The sequence below is a fragment of the Crocuta crocuta genome, unplaced genomic scaffold (assembly GCF_008692635.1).
Source record: "Crocuta crocuta isolate KB4526 unplaced genomic scaffold, BGI_CrCroc_1.0 scaffold248, whole genome shotgun sequence".
Taxonomy (NCBI): domain Eukaryota; kingdom Metazoa; phylum Chordata; class Mammalia; order Carnivora; family Hyaenidae; genus Crocuta; species Crocuta crocuta.
Window position 1 is genome coordinate 1,946,613 of NW_027532409.1, and position 18,617 is coordinate 1,965,229.

Here is an 18,617-nt window from a genome sequence, read left to right on the forward strand (position 1 = left end):
CCATGTTTTAGCTATTGTTGAGAGTGCTGCTATGAACATTGGGGTACATGTGCTCCTATGCATCAGCATTTCTGTATCCCTTGGGTAAATTCCTAGCAGTGCTATTGCTGGGTCATAGGGGAGTTCTATTGTTAGTTTCCTGAGGAACTTCCACACCGTTTTCCAGAGGGGCTGTACCAGTTTACATTCCCACCAACAGTGTAGGAGGGTGCCCGTTTCTCCACATCCTCGCCATCATCTAGAGTTCTCTGATTTATTAAGTGTCCAACTCTTGATTTCAGCTTAGGTCATGATCTCGCTGTTTGTGAGATCAAGCCCCATGTGGGCTCTGCACTGACAGTGTAGAACCTGCTTGGGATTCTCTCTCTCCCTCTCTCAGAATGAATAAACAAACATTTTATTTTTTAATAGTAGAATAGATCAGCTTGAGGTTTCCACTCCTCACTTAAATGGTAGGAAACAGTTTAGGCCGAGGATGAGAGACTGAGCTGGTGTTCTCCAATTCTAAATATGTTTCACTCCCCAAAACAAAATTTCAACCCAGACTGTCATTTTGCCCTTTTATTTATTTAGATGGTTAGAGTGGTTGAAAGTGTAGGCTGTCATCAGACAGCTATGTGTGTGTGTTTGCTTTTATTATCTATTTTTGAGAGAGAGAAAGAGAGGCAGAGTGTGTGGGGAGGGGGCCAGAGAGAGAGGGAGACACAGAATCCGAAGCAGGGTCCAGGCTCTGAGCTGTCAGCACAGAGCCCGACAGGGGGCTTGAACTCATGGACCGCAAGATTATGACCTGAGCTGAAGTCAGATGCTCAACTGACTGAGCCACCCAGGCACCCCTGACTACTGTGTTTTAAAATATTTTTTTTAATGTTTTTCTTTTTTTGAGAGAGACACTGTGAGCAGAGGAGGGTCAGAGAGAAAGGGAGACACAGAATCCAAAGCAGGCTCCAGGCTCTGAGCTATCAGCACAGAGCCCGGTGCGAGGCTCGAACCCAAGAACTGTGAGTTCATGACCTGAGCCAGTCGGCCACTTAACCGACTGAGCCACCCTGACTGCTGTGTTTTAAACCCAGGCCTGCCACTTGCTGGCCATGTGACCTTGGGCAAGTTACAGAACCTTTCTAGGGCTTGTTTCCTGCACCTGTAAAATGAGGAGTGTAGTCTCTACCTCCTGAGCAGTTCTGATAACTAAGTGAAATAAGCCACGAAAAGGGTTTCAAGCCGAGCTTAAGTAACACATAGTTCTCAGTGGTTATTTTGTAAAAGAGAAAATGTGCCCCTGCTTCTTTTTGCCTTTCCAGAGTTTTCTCTTTCTGCCTCTTCCATGGTACTAGAGGCCTAAGAGAATGGTGAGGATTTTGACTATTGCCAATCATAGGTGTCTCTCCGTTCCCACCGAACCTTGATGATGTCCTGCGTGCGCTCTTCCAGGAAGAGGACTGTGCATAGGCCTGGGGGCTACATCCAGTCCGTTGCATATTCTCCTTCCCCTCCCTCTCGTCCTTCCCCCATTTCTTCTTCTGCTTCCTCTCCTTTTTCTTCTAACCTTCAAAGGTGTAGAAACTGTAAAAACTTGGGGCGCCTGGGTGGCTCAGTCAGTTAAACGTCTGACTTCGGCTCAGTTCATGATCTCTCGGTTCGTGGGTTCAGGCTCCGTGTCAGGCTCTGTGCCTGCAGCTCAGAGCCTGCAGCCTTCTTCACATTCTATGCCGCCCTCTCTCTTGCCTCTCCCCCGCTTGCACTCTGTCTCTCAAAAAAAACAAACAAACAAAAAAAAACACCTGTAAAAACTAATCTTAGCTCGAGGGTCACACAACAGTGCAGACCACAGATTGCTGAGCCTCACTCTCATCTGACCCGGGATCCCTAGCATGGCCGAAGTCTTGAATCTTGGGGCTATTCTCTTCCATCATTCGGGTCAAAAGATGCTAATCAAAAGGACAGTAAGTTTCCATGTTAAAAATAGAGTCCAGATGAAAAATAGCACTACCTCCTTTCTCACCCCCAAACTCTCCCACACACCTTACATATAAAGAACTTTGAGAGTTCCCTTCCAGAGACCGAGAAAGGATGTATAAAGGAGTCCATGAGAGCCTCTTAACAAATGCTCTCCCATGGATAAGCTCTGTGCCTGTGAAATTACTCCAGATTCACTTGGAGCCTCAGTTGTGATTTCAGTTATAAATTCCTGGGGCTTTTGTGCCAGCAGGTCTTGTGTCTGGAGCAGGCACGTTTTAGGAAAAGAGCATCTGTTGCTGGGAAGGAAACGAATTATAATGAATGCGAGCATACTTTTTCACAGCACAAAATGAAAACCCCAAAATGCAGGCACAACCTTTGTGAGATGACAGTATTAAATTGCAAGAGACGATGGTAAAGCAAATATTTAAATTCACAGCTAAAATAGTGCTTGTAAAATGTAATTGCCAGGGAGAGCATGCCAGCTCGTCGTTCTTTAAGCAAATTCTCTGCAGACAGAATCATTCCACACAGTTCTAGGGGAAAAAATGTGTATTTTTAAATAAGCTGCTTTCTGGTTCTTTTAAAACTGCAGAAGTAAGCTTTATTGACCGGGGACCATTTCAGTCCTTGAGGTGTTCATGGGCAGGAGAGGTCTCCCGCTGCCTGGGGGCTGCCTGGGCCAGTTTGTCCAGGGCTGCAGCTGTGTCCCATTTATCTCTAGGAGAGTTCCAGCAACGGAGGGGATGGTGTTTTTGGCGAAAAGAAGGATGACAGCCGGGCAGGTGAGACTGTGTCCTTCTGATGGCAGAGCAGTGGAAGGTCCTGGGGTGTAGTTATCCTGGAGTTCATGTGTAGTAAAATGCTATTTCTAAGGAGCCTCTTTTAAAGAGCCAAGAGTAAGGTGACCTTCATGAGACTCTCCTGGACCCACACCTGGCGCTTTAATGCAGCTCTGACACGCTTCTCCCACCTGTCCTTGAAATTCAGAACTGAGATCAGTGATAGCTGAGGTCAGGATGGAGTCAGAGAAAAAGGAATTGTGGTTTCATGTATTATTCGCTTAATTAATTTGCGGGGAGAAAAATGAGGGAGGATTGGTTTGGTGTGGTTTGTTTTTTCTGAATTCAGACCTCATAGAGTCTTTGGCAGTTGGAAGACCTAGCTACACGAAAGCCCCTAGTTGCACATGGAGAAGGCCGCGGAGGGCCTGCTCATCCCCATGCCTTAGAGCAAGGTTCCCAGATTGGTCCTGCCCCCGTGGGTGTGGGAGATGACAGAGGCAGCGGCAGCCTGAAGCTGTTCCTGCTGCGGCATCGCGGGCCTTCCCGCCGTGCCTAGCTCCTGAGCGGATAGATCAGCTTCCTGAGTCAGCTTGGTTTTTCGTTAACCAAAACAGCGAAAACAGCCTTTGTCTTGGTCCTGTTTGTAAGTACTAATATCCTCACTGATGTTTGAAGCCCAGGATGGCTCCGACCCAGACAAATCACCCTGGCCGGTTCCATCTGCCCTCACGGCTCGCCTCAGACGCCTGGTCACCGTGTACCAGCGCTGTAACCGCAAGGAACTCTGCCGACCGGAAATCCTGGGACCAGGTAACCAAGGATACTGGGTCCAGGAAGAGATGTTCAGGAGAACCTCAGAAATGGATCTCATCAACAAGGAAGCTCAAAAGAGGTAAAAAGCCAGTGACCAAAAAGGCATGCAGAGCAGCCCACTGAGTATAAGGGACAAGGGAGAGCTGATCGCTGGAGACCTAGTGTGTTTAATGTTCTCACATGAAGTTAGGTGGCCTCTAGAATAACCCAGTCCAGGCCCCAACTGCGATGGTGTGGTCATGCTGACTGGGCAATTGGTGAGATCTAGGAAACCGTTTTGTTCCCAATTCCCAAACTTCTGTGATTTGCCAACTTGACCCCCTTCCTTAAGTTGGATCCCAATCCCTGGAAATGTGGTTTAAAATAGCACATATCAGACCATGTTCTTTTAACAGCAAAGTGAACAAACAGTGTGTGGTGAAGGTGCCATATTAGAGCTTCCGGTTCTTATCAAGCCTTTGAAATCAGTAAGTCCTATAAAATGCCTGCCCAGGATGGATGCTCAGGAGTTACTTGCCCACCTGAGAATTACGCTTAAAATGGCTACAGAAGGCCGGCACAGGCTAGGTGCCACCAGAACTGAATCAACAGAGCTGCAATTCTTTCAAGTCTTTCTATCCATCCTTCTTTTTTTTCTTTTCTAAATTTTTTAATGTTTATTTATTTCTGAGAGAGAGAGAGCACAACCAGGGGAGAGGCAGAGAGAGAGGGAGAACAGAATCCAAAGCGGGCTCCAGGGCTCGAACTCATGAACTGTAAGATCATGACCTGAGCCAGAGTCAGACATTCAACTGACTGAGCCACCCAGGTGCCCCATCTGTCCATCCTTCTGATGTAAAATCCAGTGAATTAAAAGAACCCCAAAGAGGAAAAGTATTCAATTCAGTTACTTCTGTGTATGCCCTCTAACTTTATGAAATTTGATAATTCAGGGAAAATATTTCTTCCATGTTTCACAGCTCCGAAGAGAACCTGAGCCCTTCTTGCCTGCTTCTCATTCTTCCAGTGACTCCCTCACCCCACTCCTGGCCTGACTCCCTCTGGGGATGGGATGTGCCACGAGCCCCTCATAAAGACTGTGGGCTGGGTATAATATTCAAACCACCTTACATCATTATCTTAACCATGTGGGATGTAGAGACTAGAGAGACTTTGTGTCCTCCATGTGGGCTACCTACCCACGTAAAACTAGAAGAAAGCCTATGTAAAATAGTCCGGGGAAATGTGTGGCTGGAGGAGTTGCTTCCCTTCTCTGGACCAGTTTCCTCATCCGGAAAAGTAAGGAGGTAACTTTAAGGCCCCTCCAGGATTCTGATTCTGTGTTGTCTTACCAGGAGGAAAATAAGGCAAAATATGTAAGCATCTTTATCTTAAATGAAGAGTTTAGAGTCTTAGTCTCCAACAAGTGGAAACAAACTAGGTAATCTAAAATGAATGGATCAAGAGATAGCAAGTCTGTGCATGTGACTTAGAAACGGAGAGGTAAACACCATAAGAAGTTGAGAGATTTGATAGTGATAAGGTAATAGACTGTTTTCATTATAAGCCTCTCAGCCCAATTGAACCTAAATAAAAATAATTAAGTAGGCAGACCAGCCCTCCCTGCTTTCTTAACTCTATGGGCTCTCCTAGTAGGTGCTCAGTAAGTAGTTGTTGGCTTTTTTTTTTTTTTTTTAAAGAAGGTAAAACAGCTTTCTCTCCCTTTCTGATTAAATCCCAAGGTGGACTAGGAGAGAGCAAGCAGACTTCTACAGAGCGGTGTCCTCCTTTGGTGTTGTTTATGATCAAGAAAAGAAAACATTTGACTGGACGCAGTTCCGCATCATATCCCGTTTGGACAAGAAGTCGGATGAGAGCCTGGAGCAGTATTTTTATAGCTTTGTGGCCATGTGCCGGAACGTCTGTCGTCTGCCCACATGGAAAGATGGTGGTGAGCAAACTCTCTATCCCTATATCCCCAATATACGGGGCAGGGGGGAGGGGGGGACATGTTTATTTTCATGGTGCAGAATCACTTCAGGTAATCCTGATTGTAAGAGTGGAGCCTACCTGAAGAATTCAGGTAAGTTCAAGTGGGTTTTCACAAATTCATGAACTGCCAGTTAGGTCCACCCTCATAAAATAAAATCTCTCTCCCAAAATGATGCAGCTTCAGCAAAAACTGAAGTTCAGATCAACACCTCACAGAAGTATTGGGAGGCTGCTGTTAATTAGCCTCCAGCGGATTGTTAAGTCTCGTGCAGACTTAATTCTGTAGTGAACTTTGCCCCCTCCTTAGATTACATCTCAGTAACTTTAACTATTTTTCCATGTGTTGACTTGTAGCCATAGAAGGAAGGGTTTTAAACATCCCCTGATCCAACAGGGACGCCTCGGAGCAGTTGCTTCCTGGTTAGGATTTGCAGCAGCTTCCTCCTCATCGTCCCTCTTCCACCTCTTGCTTGTAGATAAACTTGGTCTTGACCATATGACTATATCCTAGGAAAGCTACAACAAACAGAGCCCAGCCAGCATGGGTCCTGGGCCGACGGCAGCATGGACACGCAGCCCACTTCCATCCCCACGTGACGCGGTTAGGGGGTTTTCATTAAAACCAGGGAGCTGGACCGTGCAGCCCCACTGACGAGACCTGGGCTCAAATCCCGGTTCTGCCCTGTGAAGCAGGTTAGCGTGTCTGAGCCTCCTTCCTTGTCCTTTAGGCGGGGCTGACGATGGTATAGCATAGCATTGCCGTGAGAGCTGAAGGACACGTAAAGGACTTTGGGTAGAGGACACCGAGTACCTGCTTACAGAATGAGACCTCGTGTCACTTCCTTTCACCCTCACTGGGTCCGTCCTTGTTTCCTAGAAACCTTCCACTGTCCTAGCTTTTCCATGTAGCAGGGGCACACACACCTAGGACTGCGTGCTGAGGGGCCAGCAAGTTAAATGCAGGACCAGAGATGCAGGGGCTCAGGTGGGCGGCAGATGTCCTGGGGCTGCCTTCAGTGATGGGCTCTGTGTTGGCCTTTCCAGGTCCCCCAGATCCCAGCATCTACGTGGAACCCATCACAGAGGAGCGGGCCGCGAGAACCCTGTACCGCATCGAGCTGCTGCGGAAGGTCCGAGAGCAAGTGCTGAGGTGCCCTCAGCTGCACGAACGCCTCCAGCTCTGCAGGCCCAGCCTCTACCTCCCGGTGTGGTGGGAGTGCGGGAAGCACGACCGGGACCTGCTCGTCGGCACTGCCAAACATGGGCTGAACCGCACTGACTATTACATCATGACTGACCCCCAGCTGTCCTTCCTGGATGCCTACAGAAACTACGCCCAGCATAAGAGAACGGACGCCCAGGCACCAGAAAGTCTCTGTTGCCTTTACCAGACCAACTCCAGACTATATGAATCCCTTACATACACTCAGATGAGCAGGACTTCAGAGCCCCTTGAAAATGAACCTGAGAATCTAGTGAAAATAGAAGGTAGAGATGATCTTCTCGCTCCACCTGGGGGCAGTTTATCTGACATGACTTGTGAAAACTTTATTTCTAAAGTTCAGGATGTCATTTCCATCACCCACGATGAAAGTCTGCTGCCCGAGTCCTTGGAGAGTATGATGTATGGTAAGAATGCTCTCAGTCGAGAGCCAGGCTCTCTTCAGGAGAGCCCTGGTACCAATACAGAGCCCAGAAAGGATGCTGTGGCCTTCTCGGCAAGCAGAGATGGGAACTGCCGGCCGGGTGGCCATGAGGCAGAAATACCTTCAGGGTCCTCTTTGATGGGTAGCTTAGAAGCTGGGGTAGCTCAGATGAGCATCAAAAATGGGAAACATCTGTTGCTGTCTCTTTCAAGGGAAGGGGACGTCTGCGGTGAGGCAGGGCAGAGACCTGAAAGCATTGGGCAGCTAGAAGCCAAACGGTTAGCTTCCCCTTCCTTGGATCAGGGAAATGAAAGTGGGTTTGTGGATATGTGCCATCTTAGTGTCTGTGACTCCAGAAGAAGCCTGTCATCAGACCAGCAGTTAATTGACTTACTAGAAAACAAAAGTTTAGAAAGTAAATTGGTTTTGAGTCAGAACCACAGCGAAGAGGAGGAGGAAGAGGAAGAGAATGAGGACGAGAACCTAGGTGTGGCCGCGGGTCTAAGGGAAAGGCCCGAGGTTTTGCATCTAGCCGACCCCACTGCTCATACCCTAAGGGAGAAGAGCCGAGGCCTCCCTGTGGATGAGGCCAAGAGAGGAAGCCTGGAGGCCATGAGCCAGAACCATGCGCCGCAGGGGGCTTTTCCTCCAGCAGCCTGTCAGTGTCACTGCAAACACTCGGAGAGGTGGGCGCGTGGCCTCGAGAGCGAGGAGTTTGAAATGGACAAATCCAAAGGTTCTACCCCGGACCTGTATAGAGGCAAACCCAATAGTATCACAGTGGAGGGTGAGCCCACCCCTCCTCCGTCAGAACCGTTTCAGGGGAAGCACGAGCCTTCAAAAGAACCTTGGAAGGAAAGTGCAGAAGGCAAAAAAGGTTTCCCTGCATATCCAGAAGCAAGTGAGCTCAAGTCTGAAGACATGGATTTTGAGAGCAAAGATGATTACGACCGAGATGGGAACGGCCATGCTCAAGGTAAAGTCTGCGGGCTCTGTGGTGTTTTGGGTAAGCCTGTTCTCATGCGACAGGGAGGGGGCAGCGTGGAGGGAGGGTCAGAAGATGGTGTGGCTTCTGAGAGGAACCTGCCCGCCCTCTCAGAAGGTTTAAGACCCAAGGGCACAGACCTTGGTCTGCAAGTGAGACAGAGTAGCTCAACTCTGATCATTCTAGAAAAGCGAGGACGATTGAGAACAGTCACGGCGCCTTTGCTGCCCCGGCCATGTGATTTGGGCAGGGCTGCAGGCTTCTCTCTATGCGGTAGGTGCCAGGTACGGCATTGGGGGAAGTCGCTTGTTCTTCCGCTGAGTGAAGTGCTTCAAACCCGTCCGAGTAGAAACACCTGGGCACATCAAGAACCTGCACCTGCAGTTTTGTGTAGGTACAGTTAGTTTTTCAGGAACTCCACAAAAATACAAATAAATGTGATCTTCATTAAGGTGAGCAAAGATAGTGCCATTTTATTCATGTCATTGTCAAAACCCTGTGAGTCTGTGTTGATGCATTTAGTTTAGATTCATTTTACAAGTATCTCAATGAAAATACAAATAGATTTGATCTTTTTAAATAAATTCTTAGATAAAGTTTCAAGTTAGGATGCCTTTCTAAACATTAAGGATCTACATGACTCTGAGATATTTCTATGCTTTGCAAAGATACATTGATTAGAGACTCTGAGCAACAAGAATTGGTTTTTCACTTTTTCACTGGTGTTTTTACTTCTTCAAACCCAAAAGGTCATATTAAAGTGGACAAAAATAATTCTATATATCCTTGTCATTGTCAAAAACAGCCAAAAGACAAACCTGGTTCATGCCTGGCCTAATGCCAGGTGTGGCACCCAGAGATTGAGACAGACACAGCTTCCTCCTTCTGGGGCAGTGCCCTCCTATTAAAGCAGGGAAAAGGGAGAGGAGCTCAGCTGAGCTCCCCCGCATGATCTAGCTTCCTTTTATTTGTAAGCCCCCTCACCTTTGGCTTTAGTCATTGTGATTAGTGGCTCCTTTGGAACGAGTTCCAAACCCAAGTTAAAATTTACACGCTACCTGGGATAATGACAGAGAGGCTACTGAAAGTAGCTTAGTCGACTCCTAGCCCCAGCTGACCCATGGGGAGCCAGTCTCTGACCTTGTGCGTCCTCAGCCTAGGCCACAAAGGATCGCTGCCTTGTGTTGGATTATAAGACCCCATTGTTTTGTGGACCTTGTTGTGGGGGAAAGTCACCAAATAGTCCTTGGAAATCCAGACAGAGAAATGAGTGCAGGGTGTAAAGGGTGTGGTTTTAGAGGAGGAACCTCTGTGACCGAGGCCCTCTGGTGCAGCGTCAGCTTGATGCGCTCGGGTGGGCGGCACGCTCACGGGCACGCCCCCTTGCACCAGTGCTTTTTAAAATGCTTTTAGGGGCGCCTGGGTGGCTTAGTCGGTTAAGCGTCCGACTTTCGCTTGGGTCATGATCTCGCGGTTCGTGGGTTCGAGCCCCGCGTCGGGCTCTGTGCTGACTGCCAGCTCAGAGCCTGGAGCCTGTTTCAGAGTCTGTGTCTCCCTCTCTCTCTGACCCTCTCCTGCTCACGCTGTCTCTCTCTCTCCTCCTAGAAATAAATAAAACATTAAAAAAAATAAATAAAATGCTTTTAAACTTAAAAAATGTTCAACCAGGGAGGGGACTGGAGGGGCAGGGCACCTGGGTGGCTCAGGTGGTTAAGTGTCCAACTTCAGCTCAGGTCATGGTCTCATGGTTGGTGGGTTCAAGCCCTGCATCAGGCTGAATGCTATCATCACAGAGCCTGCTTTAGATCTTCCTCCCCGCTCTGCCCCTCTCCCGCATACACGTGTACTCTCTTTCTCTCTCATAAGTAAGTACATAAATGCATATGTATGTATGTGCAGGCCTCAGGGGTCCTCCACACACAGGAGATGTGAACAGGTGGGGCAGTAATTGGTACACAGCTGTCAGGGCCAGCCCCCAGGTCTCCTGGCTCTTTTCAGGGTTTTCTCTCATACATCTTTTTTTTTTTCCTATAAAACTTAAATCCAGGCTGTCTGCTTTAAACCTTTCGGTGATGCTCCCCATTAGATCTAGAGTAAAATTCAAATTATCTATCATGGCCTACAGGATTCAGCATTATCTAGATGATTCTACCCATCCAGCCTCATCTTTGTACTTTTCCCTTGGATGTGCTCTTTGTTCCTCAGCACGTCCAGAAGAACCATCCTCTTCCTCTTGGGTGTTCTGTCCTTCAAGAAGCCCTCTGTGCCAGCCTTCCCTTCTACCAGCAGGTCCTTCCAAAGCTCTTTTTCCCTCTCATAACCGCTTGCTTCTTTTTATAGCATTTGCCATGGCTTATAATTATAACTACTCGTTTATCATTACTGTTTTCCTGACTGTCTTTCCCCTATGAAATCATAAGAGCCTGAGGGTCAGGGCCACATCTGTCTTGCGTATCCTTGAATCCACTGGCCTTGCAATGCCCTGTTCATGGTTGAGGGTCCCCACAGCTCCCCAGACTGGTGCATAGTCAGCAGTGAAATCTCCATCTCCCCATTTCAGAGGATCGGCATTCGTTGTCATTTCACAGGGAAGGAGGCTCACAGCTTTTCCTGCCCTGGACGTTTTGCTACCCTGTGTTTATTCCCTATCGTTACTGGTAAGTGAGTCTTCGAAGATCCATCTCACATTGATAACGAACTTTCACTACTGAGACTTCAAAGAATGAACTGCATTTCCATTTATTTCCATCAATGAAATAAATGTTCTAGGTCTTTGCATCACTGTTGACATGAATCAGGTCTATTTCACCTTTGTTGTAAGTGTCAGGACCTCCCTTCCTTCATTAACATCAGAGTCTTGCTGTGGACTGTCCTTCAGTGCATCAGCATATTACAGTGTTTGATTTCCTCCTGTCAGCTACTCTGCTTGAGCCTCTTGGTGCTCATTCTGCTCTTGTTCTTGGATACACAGGACAGTCTCCTCTTTTCCTTGTTGTTTTTGCTGGGGTATGGCTGCAGAGTTTATCACACAACTTGCATAGATAGCCCTAAAGTAGGATCTGCATTTTGGTTCTTCGAGAACCTTCTGGAAAGAGAAGGCATGGAAATTAATGTTCAATTTCAAATAAGTTAGTGCAGAATGGGCTAATTTTTTTTTTAAAAGACAGATCAGATATCCTCCTCTTTCAGATCATTACTGTCTCCCAAGTACCCAATTAATTTTTTTTTAATCTCCTTTGCAGATTACCCAGGGAAATACTCTGAAGAAGAGAGCAAGAGCTCAACATCAGGCATTGCTGGAGACCTGGGGGATGACCTGCAGGAGGCTCGGGCCCCCACCATTGCTCAGCTGCTCCAGGAGAAGACCCTCTTTTCCTTCTCTGAGTGGCCAAAGGTACCTCACAGTGTGCATCTTCTACCCAAAGAATTCTTGGCTTGTAGAGTATTTCTGAATAATAAGTTCAGAGAAATGTGTAATATCTTACAAAGGTATTAGCAATATAACATTTGAACACTAAAAAAATACACATGCAACTAATTAGACGATAATATAAAAATGTCTCTGTGTTTACAGTACTATGGCCTTAATTCTCACTATCCAGACCATAGAACTTATTTTAAGACTTGTAAAGCAAGTACATGTGCTCATTTCTAACCAACTCCTTCTGCTTAGAAAACCTGACACGTGATCTCAAGGGACTTTGTGAATTTGGGTAGCTTGGTGCTTACTCCTCATAGCTTTTGGTCTTGTTTATAGGATCGCGTGATAATCAACCGCCTGGATAATATCTGCCACGTGGTGTTAAAGGGGAAGTGGCCTTCCAGCCAGCAGTACGAGCCCCCGGGCACACTGCCCACCCCTGTGTTAACCAGCAATACCGGTTCTCGAAGCAGCATCTCGGAGCCAGAAGCCTCAGAACACAGCTTCAGCAGTGGTGCAGCGTTGGTGGCGCAGATCCAGAAGGTGAGGCCACAGCGTGGGGCTGACTGCAGCAGAGAATGGGGACACTTGGTTCTTCTCAATTAAGTCATTCATTCAGCAAACACTGACTGAATGGATAGGACTTTTATTCTTTCTTTTTTTTTTTGTGAAGTCATTAGTGTTCATTGAAGAATTAAGATTTTATCCTATAGGCAGCAGGAGATACTGAAAGTCTTAGAGCAGGGAAATGCATGCCGAGAGCGGGGTTTACAGCTCAGCTGGAGGGGTGTGCGGGCTCTTGTGATGTGAGGATCAGAAAAAAAGAGTGCCAGCAGCTGGGAGGCCAGGGGGAGTCTGATGAAGAGTTGAGGTTCTAGACCAGGTTAGTGGCAGAGTGGATCTAAAGGGGAGAAGGGGGAGGAGTTGGCAAGCATGACTCTGACTAATAAACATATAAGGAAAGGGAAGCAGGAATGGATCAGTGTGTTGGGTACCTGGAAGGCTGCGAGAACAATGGCAGCTGATAGGAATTAGGGAAATCAGAATGGGTTTTATAAATCCAAGCTTACAACTCAGGTTTAATTTGAGGTATGTTGTTAGCACACTGGCTCACCATTCAAGTGCACAGTGGAACTTGCTGGGGACCTTGAAAAGCTGCTGGTTCTGATTTAATTGGTCCAGGATGTAGACTGAGTATTGGAATTTTTTTTTTTTAATTTCCCAGTGGATTCTGATGCACAGCTGAGGCTGAGCTCTCCTGAATTACAATCTTGCAACTCCAGGTCTAGTTCATGGACTAGCAGCTTTAGTAGCATCTGGACACCTGTTAGACATGCACAATCTCAGACCCACTAAAGGAGAATCGACATTTTAACAAGCTGTCCAGGTGATTTGGTGCTAAGGGTCGAGAAGGCTGGAGTGGAAAGAACTTGTAAGAAGTTGATTAGGAATCTACTAGGCTCGAGGAAATCAGGCCTGGAGAAAGAGCTACCATGTGCCACGGAAGTGGCATTCACACCTCTCTCGCCCCATGTGTGTGTCCGCAGGAGAGTTTCCTGGCTCCAGTATTCACAAAGGATGACCAAAAGCCCAGACGGCCCTATGAGTTTGAGGTGGAAAGGGACATGAAGACGCGGAGCCTGGACCAGTTCTCCGCCACCCATGGGCATCCCCCCGTCGTCCTCAATGGCTGGCATGGGGAGTCTGCAATAGACCTCTCCTGCACTTCAGAGGGTTCCCCAGGAGCCACGTCTCCTTTCCCAGTGGGCACCAGCACTCCTAAGATCGGGGCTATCGGTTCACTTCAAGGAGCCCTTGGCATGGACTTGTCTGGGATTCTGCAAGCTGGCCTGATCCATCCAGTGACGGGACAGATCGTCAACGGAAGCCTCAGAAGAGACGACGCTGCCATAAGGAGGAGGCGGGGGAGACGGAAACATGTTGAAGGCGGGATGGACCTCATCTTTTTGAAGGAGCAGACACTTCAGGCAGGAATCTTGGTGGGTATAGGAGGCCATTAAGTAAAAAACACTGACCTTTTTTTTTTCTTTAAGGTTTTATTTACTCATTGAGAGAGAGAATGAGGAAGGGGTAGAGAGTGGGAGAGAGAGTGAGAATTCCAAACAGGCTCCGCACTGTCAACACAGAGCCCGATGCGTAGCTCAAACCCACAAACTGTGACATCATGACTGAGCCAAAGTCAGATGCTTAACCAGCTGAGCCACTCAAGTGCCCCGACACTGACCTTTCTACACTAACAAACCCTTCCCCAGACACACAGTTACTTAATTTGTGGATGTCTTATCCCTATTTCAGTTGTCCCACTTGGTATCTCTTGTTGTAAGTTGCCCTCAGTCTTTTCTAAAACATGTTTTAAGGACCCTTCACCTGCATGCAGCCTGGAGGCATGAGCCAGGGGTCTTGACATTTCCAGTACAAACAGCCCACCCCCCCCAGTGTTTCAGAGGAGCCACTGGTGATTGCGTTAAAGCAAATGGCAGGGTTGCGTGTGTGGCGGTGGTACACGGGTTGGGAGGCTTTCCAGGATCTAGGGGTCAGGGTCCTGAACGTTGATGCTGGCTTGACATAGCAGGCGACATGGGGTGCTCTGCAGTGGGCCCACAGAGGGCTCCTATAAGGAGGGCTCCCCAGAGTCACGCCAGGACTCCCTGGACCCAGAGGAGATGACTATATACACAGACAAGGTTAGAAGCCGTATGCCCGGCCAGGAGAGATCCCCACAGACTTTGCTTAATGTGTCAGAGACAATGGACTTCTCTTTGTGTTTTGGTTTTTCCTACTTACTGAATTTCAAGCTCTAAAACAGAGATCACATTCCATGTTTTATTCTAAAAGGAATAATAATAACCAGTATTTATTGAGTGCTTACCGTATGCCAGGCACTGTGTTCAGGGTTTTGTATGATTGTCCTATTTGATTTTCACAACTCTGTAAAGGTGTTGTTATTACTCCCATTGTATGGGTGAGGATACTGAGGCTTACAAGCACTAAGTAATTTGCCCAAGATTATACATTAGAGCAGCAGATCAGGGAATCAAACCAAAGACTTTGTCCACTGGGGCCTGCGGGCTTTATTATTAAGCTTTGCTATTTGGTATATTGTAAAGTTTTGCCTTCCTCTTAGACTTTCTGTATAATGTGGGAGACCGAAGTGGCAGCTTCTTTCCCTGCCCAATCCTGCAAGCTTTTAAGACCGTTGTCTCATTTTTTAGAGGTGCAGAGCCATCGTGTCTTTGTAGGGATCATAGATTGGCAGTGGAATGACTAGGAAAATATTTTCTTCCTTGGCCTCAGAGTATCTTTAGAAATGTATTTATGCAAACGTATATTTGGCACCATATTGTACTTCGTGGACCCAATTATAGGCATTGGGAATACAGACGTGTGTAAGACAGGCATCCCAGCTGTAGAGGGAGGAAGAGGTAAGTAAATTGCAGTGTGGCATTTGTGGTTATGTGGAAAGCCCGTGCAGGGTGCCGTGGGGGAGCAGGGAGCGGAGTGTCCTCTGCTGTCTGGGACGGTCAGTGATGGTGACAAAGGAGGTAACGCTGAACCTGAGCAGATGGGGTGGAATTAAAGTTTACCAAGCAGACCAGACGGGGAGAGGAGCCTCGGGTGGGGGGACACCAGCATCTGCAGGAGCGCATGTGGGTCAGTGGCAGGCAGAGTTCTTGCTCAAGCACCCTAGCACCCGTTCAGGGGGAAATGGTAGAAAGGTATAAAGAACACCTTATGTGGTTTCCTTTCAGAAACTGGTTTTCATTCTGTCGTGGTTAACTGCACATACTTGTTTCTCCTCGTCCAGGAAGTCCATGAAGACCCAGGGCAGGCCCCTCCGAGCACCTCACACCCGGAAGGGCCGGTGCCTGCCCCTTCGGCCCCCGAGCCAGCCCCAGCAGCCAGCAGCCAGGCCGAGAAGGCCATTCCCAGCAAGAGTCTGCTTGACTGGCTGAGGCAGCAGGCTGACTACTCCTTGGAGGTTCCTGGCTTTGGAGCAGTAAGTGTTGCACTGCCCGACACTGCCACTTCCTTCCCGCTGGCGGGGGGTGTGTTTAACAAGGAGTGCGCTCAGGGACGCTCAGGGAAGTTTCGGGGAGATCTGTGCCAACCAGAACATCATTTTAAAGTTTTGTTTATTGGTTGTTGTTTTAAGTTTAAATTTTCATTAAGTTTTCTAGTGACAGAAATCACAGCCCATGGCGGAGTGCTGTACCGAGTCGTTGTGCAGAATCTTAGGAGGACAGAATTTGCCTAAACTCGGCGCCCCTGTCCCCCAGAACAACCATGCCAGACCCTGAGTGCACACAGAAGTCTTTATGTTGCATGAACAGTGCCGCTTCGTGAACATGTCCTTGTGTATTCTTTCCACGTGGAAACATGACCACTTGTAGGGAGGAGTGTGTGCTCTTAACTTGAGTTACTGCTTCAAGACTCGTCCCTTAAGTCCTTCTACTGCCTGTGCCCCAAATCCTTCAGATTAGAAATCTGTAGGTAGGAGAGGACTCCTGAGCACTGAGGTCTCTTCTTGGTTTTCCTTTTCTCACTTGCTCGCCTACCCCATCACCATCTTTGTCCTGGGAACATCTCACTAATAAGATGGGGAGGTAGAGGGCTCACGAGAGGAGGAGGAGGTGCATTCACAGATGCACACCCTCCAGAGACAGACAAAGCCCAGCAGGCAGGTAGTAGTGGAGAGAGAATCTCGGGAAATGATTAGGAGGCGAAGGCTAGGGATTAAGCAGACTGTGGGAGGCCAGCGGGTCAGCTCAGGTCTGACCAGGAGACCCACCCATCCTGTTCTCTGGCTGTAGGAACATTGTTGCTTCACAGAAAGCCTCGCCAAGGGCCCGGTCGCTGTGTCCTTCAGCCTAACCTGACTGGGTCTGTACAGTGGGCCATGAATGATACAAGAGCAAAACCAGCTAAAAAGCCCCACCCTCCTCAGAAGGACCTGTGACAGAATGTTTTGTAACGTTGATTTCCATTTGCCTCCTAGAGTTTTTCAGACAAACCAAAGCAGAGGAGGCCACGCTGTAAGGAACCTGGAAAATTAGACGTCAACTCCCTGAGTGGGGAAGAGAGGGTTCCCGCTGTCCCCAAGGAGCCAGGACTAAGGGTAAGGAAGGAGGGACCTGTCCCAGTGGAGCCAAGCCTTGTGGACTTGGGGAAAGCTCCAGCTGGGAAGTAGGGAGCCAGGCAGCGCCTCCCGAGAGCATGAGAGGCCAGCACGGGAGGAAGTTGATAAGCAGAGATAAGTGGTACTGGGGCCTCTTGAGCAGCAGTAGGACTTCCCGTCGTCATTTGTTTTCACCCTTTACATTTGTGCTTAAACCATTTTCAAAACTTGGTAATCCCCCCTTAACCCCTACGTTATAGTGTAGAGAGCTCAGGGAGACCTTAACCCCTATCAGGAGTCTGTTTCTAGTGTTAACAAATGTCATTATTGGAAATTTCCATGTAAGACATTTCCTCCTGGTCCATCCTCACTGGCAATGAAAAACGGCTGACGCCAAGCACTGCCTATTCCTCATGTAGAATCATGAGCCTGGAAGAGATCAAAGACACGTGTGAAATACTTGTAGCCTAACGCATCTGAGTTAATTACAGCTCAGAGAGTACAGATTTGGAATCACAAAGCCAGAACCTCTAGGGGGCAGTAATAACATTTCAACCTGAGAAAGGGTCGGGCTTCGGCAAATTACACATAAATGCGCTTCTAACCTCCAAAAAGTGCGTCCTCCCCAAACAGGGAGCCTCTCAAGAGCCTCCTGGGCATCTGCCGCTCTCGGGTTGTCCCCCAGACGCCAGGCTTTCCTGGATGCCGTCTCCTCCGGGCTCTGCCAGCTGCAGCTTTCCTTGGGTACAAATTCCCTGCTTAGGGGGACTGCCCGGATGTGATTTTCTTCTTCCAGCTCCAGAGGGCCACCCGCCCTAGTCATTTCCTCCTCCTTTTGCAGAGGGAAGTCGTTGCTTAGTGTTTTAAAGCAGGCTGTGACCAATGTCAGCTGGTGGGTTGGTTGCAGCTCTGCACACACACCTGCCCTCCCTCATCTCCGTCCCCCACCGCAGCTGCTCCAGCACTCAGGCCGGGGCCCTGTCCCGGGTCAGCCGCTCGCTCGCCAGAAAGCTTACCGCACGGGGAAAGCTGCCTTCTGCCCCTCTCTTGCTTTACTCCCACCCCTTTCCTTAGACCTGCCTGTGCTGCACGAGCTGATGCCGCCGTCATTCTCCAGCCCCCTTGCCGTCTCCCCGCGTCCTCCTCGAGTCCCCACGCAGGGCAGCACGGAGAAGCCATCCAGGAGGGACTGTGGCCCTTGCTTTGTTGTGGCCTCGGAGCTCTTGGTTTAGAGACGTGTCAGAACAGCCACGTGCTCTCCTCCCTGGCCCTCTTCTTTCTTTCTGTGTCTAACAGTGTCCCTCACGTTCTCTGGAAATTAATGTTCATCACTCCCTACAGACGCTGAGCCCTTGCCAGAAAACCCGTTTCTAAGCTCTTCTTGCAAGTCAGCTTCTTACCAGAGATGCGCTTTTCCTACCTTGTTAAATACAGCCCCTGCCTCGGACGCCCTTTTCCCGCAGTAAGGCCGGGCGAGGAAGTTCGTGTCCGCCTGGTCCCCGGGGCTGCCCGGCCACCCCACCGGGGAGGGGCCAGCTTCGCCTCTGCGTTGTCTCCCACAGCTCCGCTGGGACAGGAGCCCTCCGGTGTCTTCCCGCGGAGACCACCTCACCCCTGCTTCTGGAAACAGATTCAAATCAAGAAACCTCTTCCTTCCTTCAATCCCTTCTGCTGTGTGTGCTGTGGCTCAGCCGGACAGTCTCCACGGGCCACAGTAAGGCTGTGGGATCCAGCTTCCAGGGTGCCCAGTACATAGTGGTCGCTCATGAGATGTGTGTGTGTGTGTGCATGCACATGTCTGTGTAAGTTATATTGTCTTCTAGTGTGTATGGATTTTTTGTTTCTTGTTGAGCCATTTGACAGTAACTTACAGACATGACCTGTCACCCCTAAATGCTTC

At 48.7% G+C, this 18,617-nt stretch overlaps 1 protein-coding gene across 3 annotated transcripts in view; it reads left to right on the forward strand.

Annotated features, from left to right (window-relative positions):
• Positions 1–18,617, forward strand: part of CHD6 (chromodomain helicase DNA binding protein 6) — a 197,955-nt gene that overhangs the window by 172,099 nt on the left and 7,239 nt on the right. For 2 of the 3 annotated variants that reach the window (XM_077778892.1, XM_077778894.1), the window contains 9 exons: positions 2,684–2,744; positions 3,420–3,636; positions 5,279–5,487; positions 6,573–8,150; positions 11,402–11,553; positions 11,917–12,123; positions 13,128–13,580; positions 15,407–15,598; positions 16,598–16,717. In XM_077778892.1, the coding sequence (XP_077635018.1) occupies positions 2,684–2,744; positions 3,420–3,636; positions 5,279–5,487; positions 6,573–8,150; positions 11,402–11,553; positions 11,917–12,123; positions 13,128–13,580; positions 15,407–15,598; positions 16,598–16,717 (3,189 nt within the window). The remainder of the gene's footprint in view (positions 1–2,683; positions 2,745–3,419; positions 3,637–5,278; positions 5,488–6,572; positions 8,151–11,401; positions 11,554–11,916; positions 12,124–13,127; positions 13,581–15,406; positions 15,599–16,597; positions 16,718–18,617) is intronic. The other variant, XM_077778893.1, reaches the window with a different exon arrangement.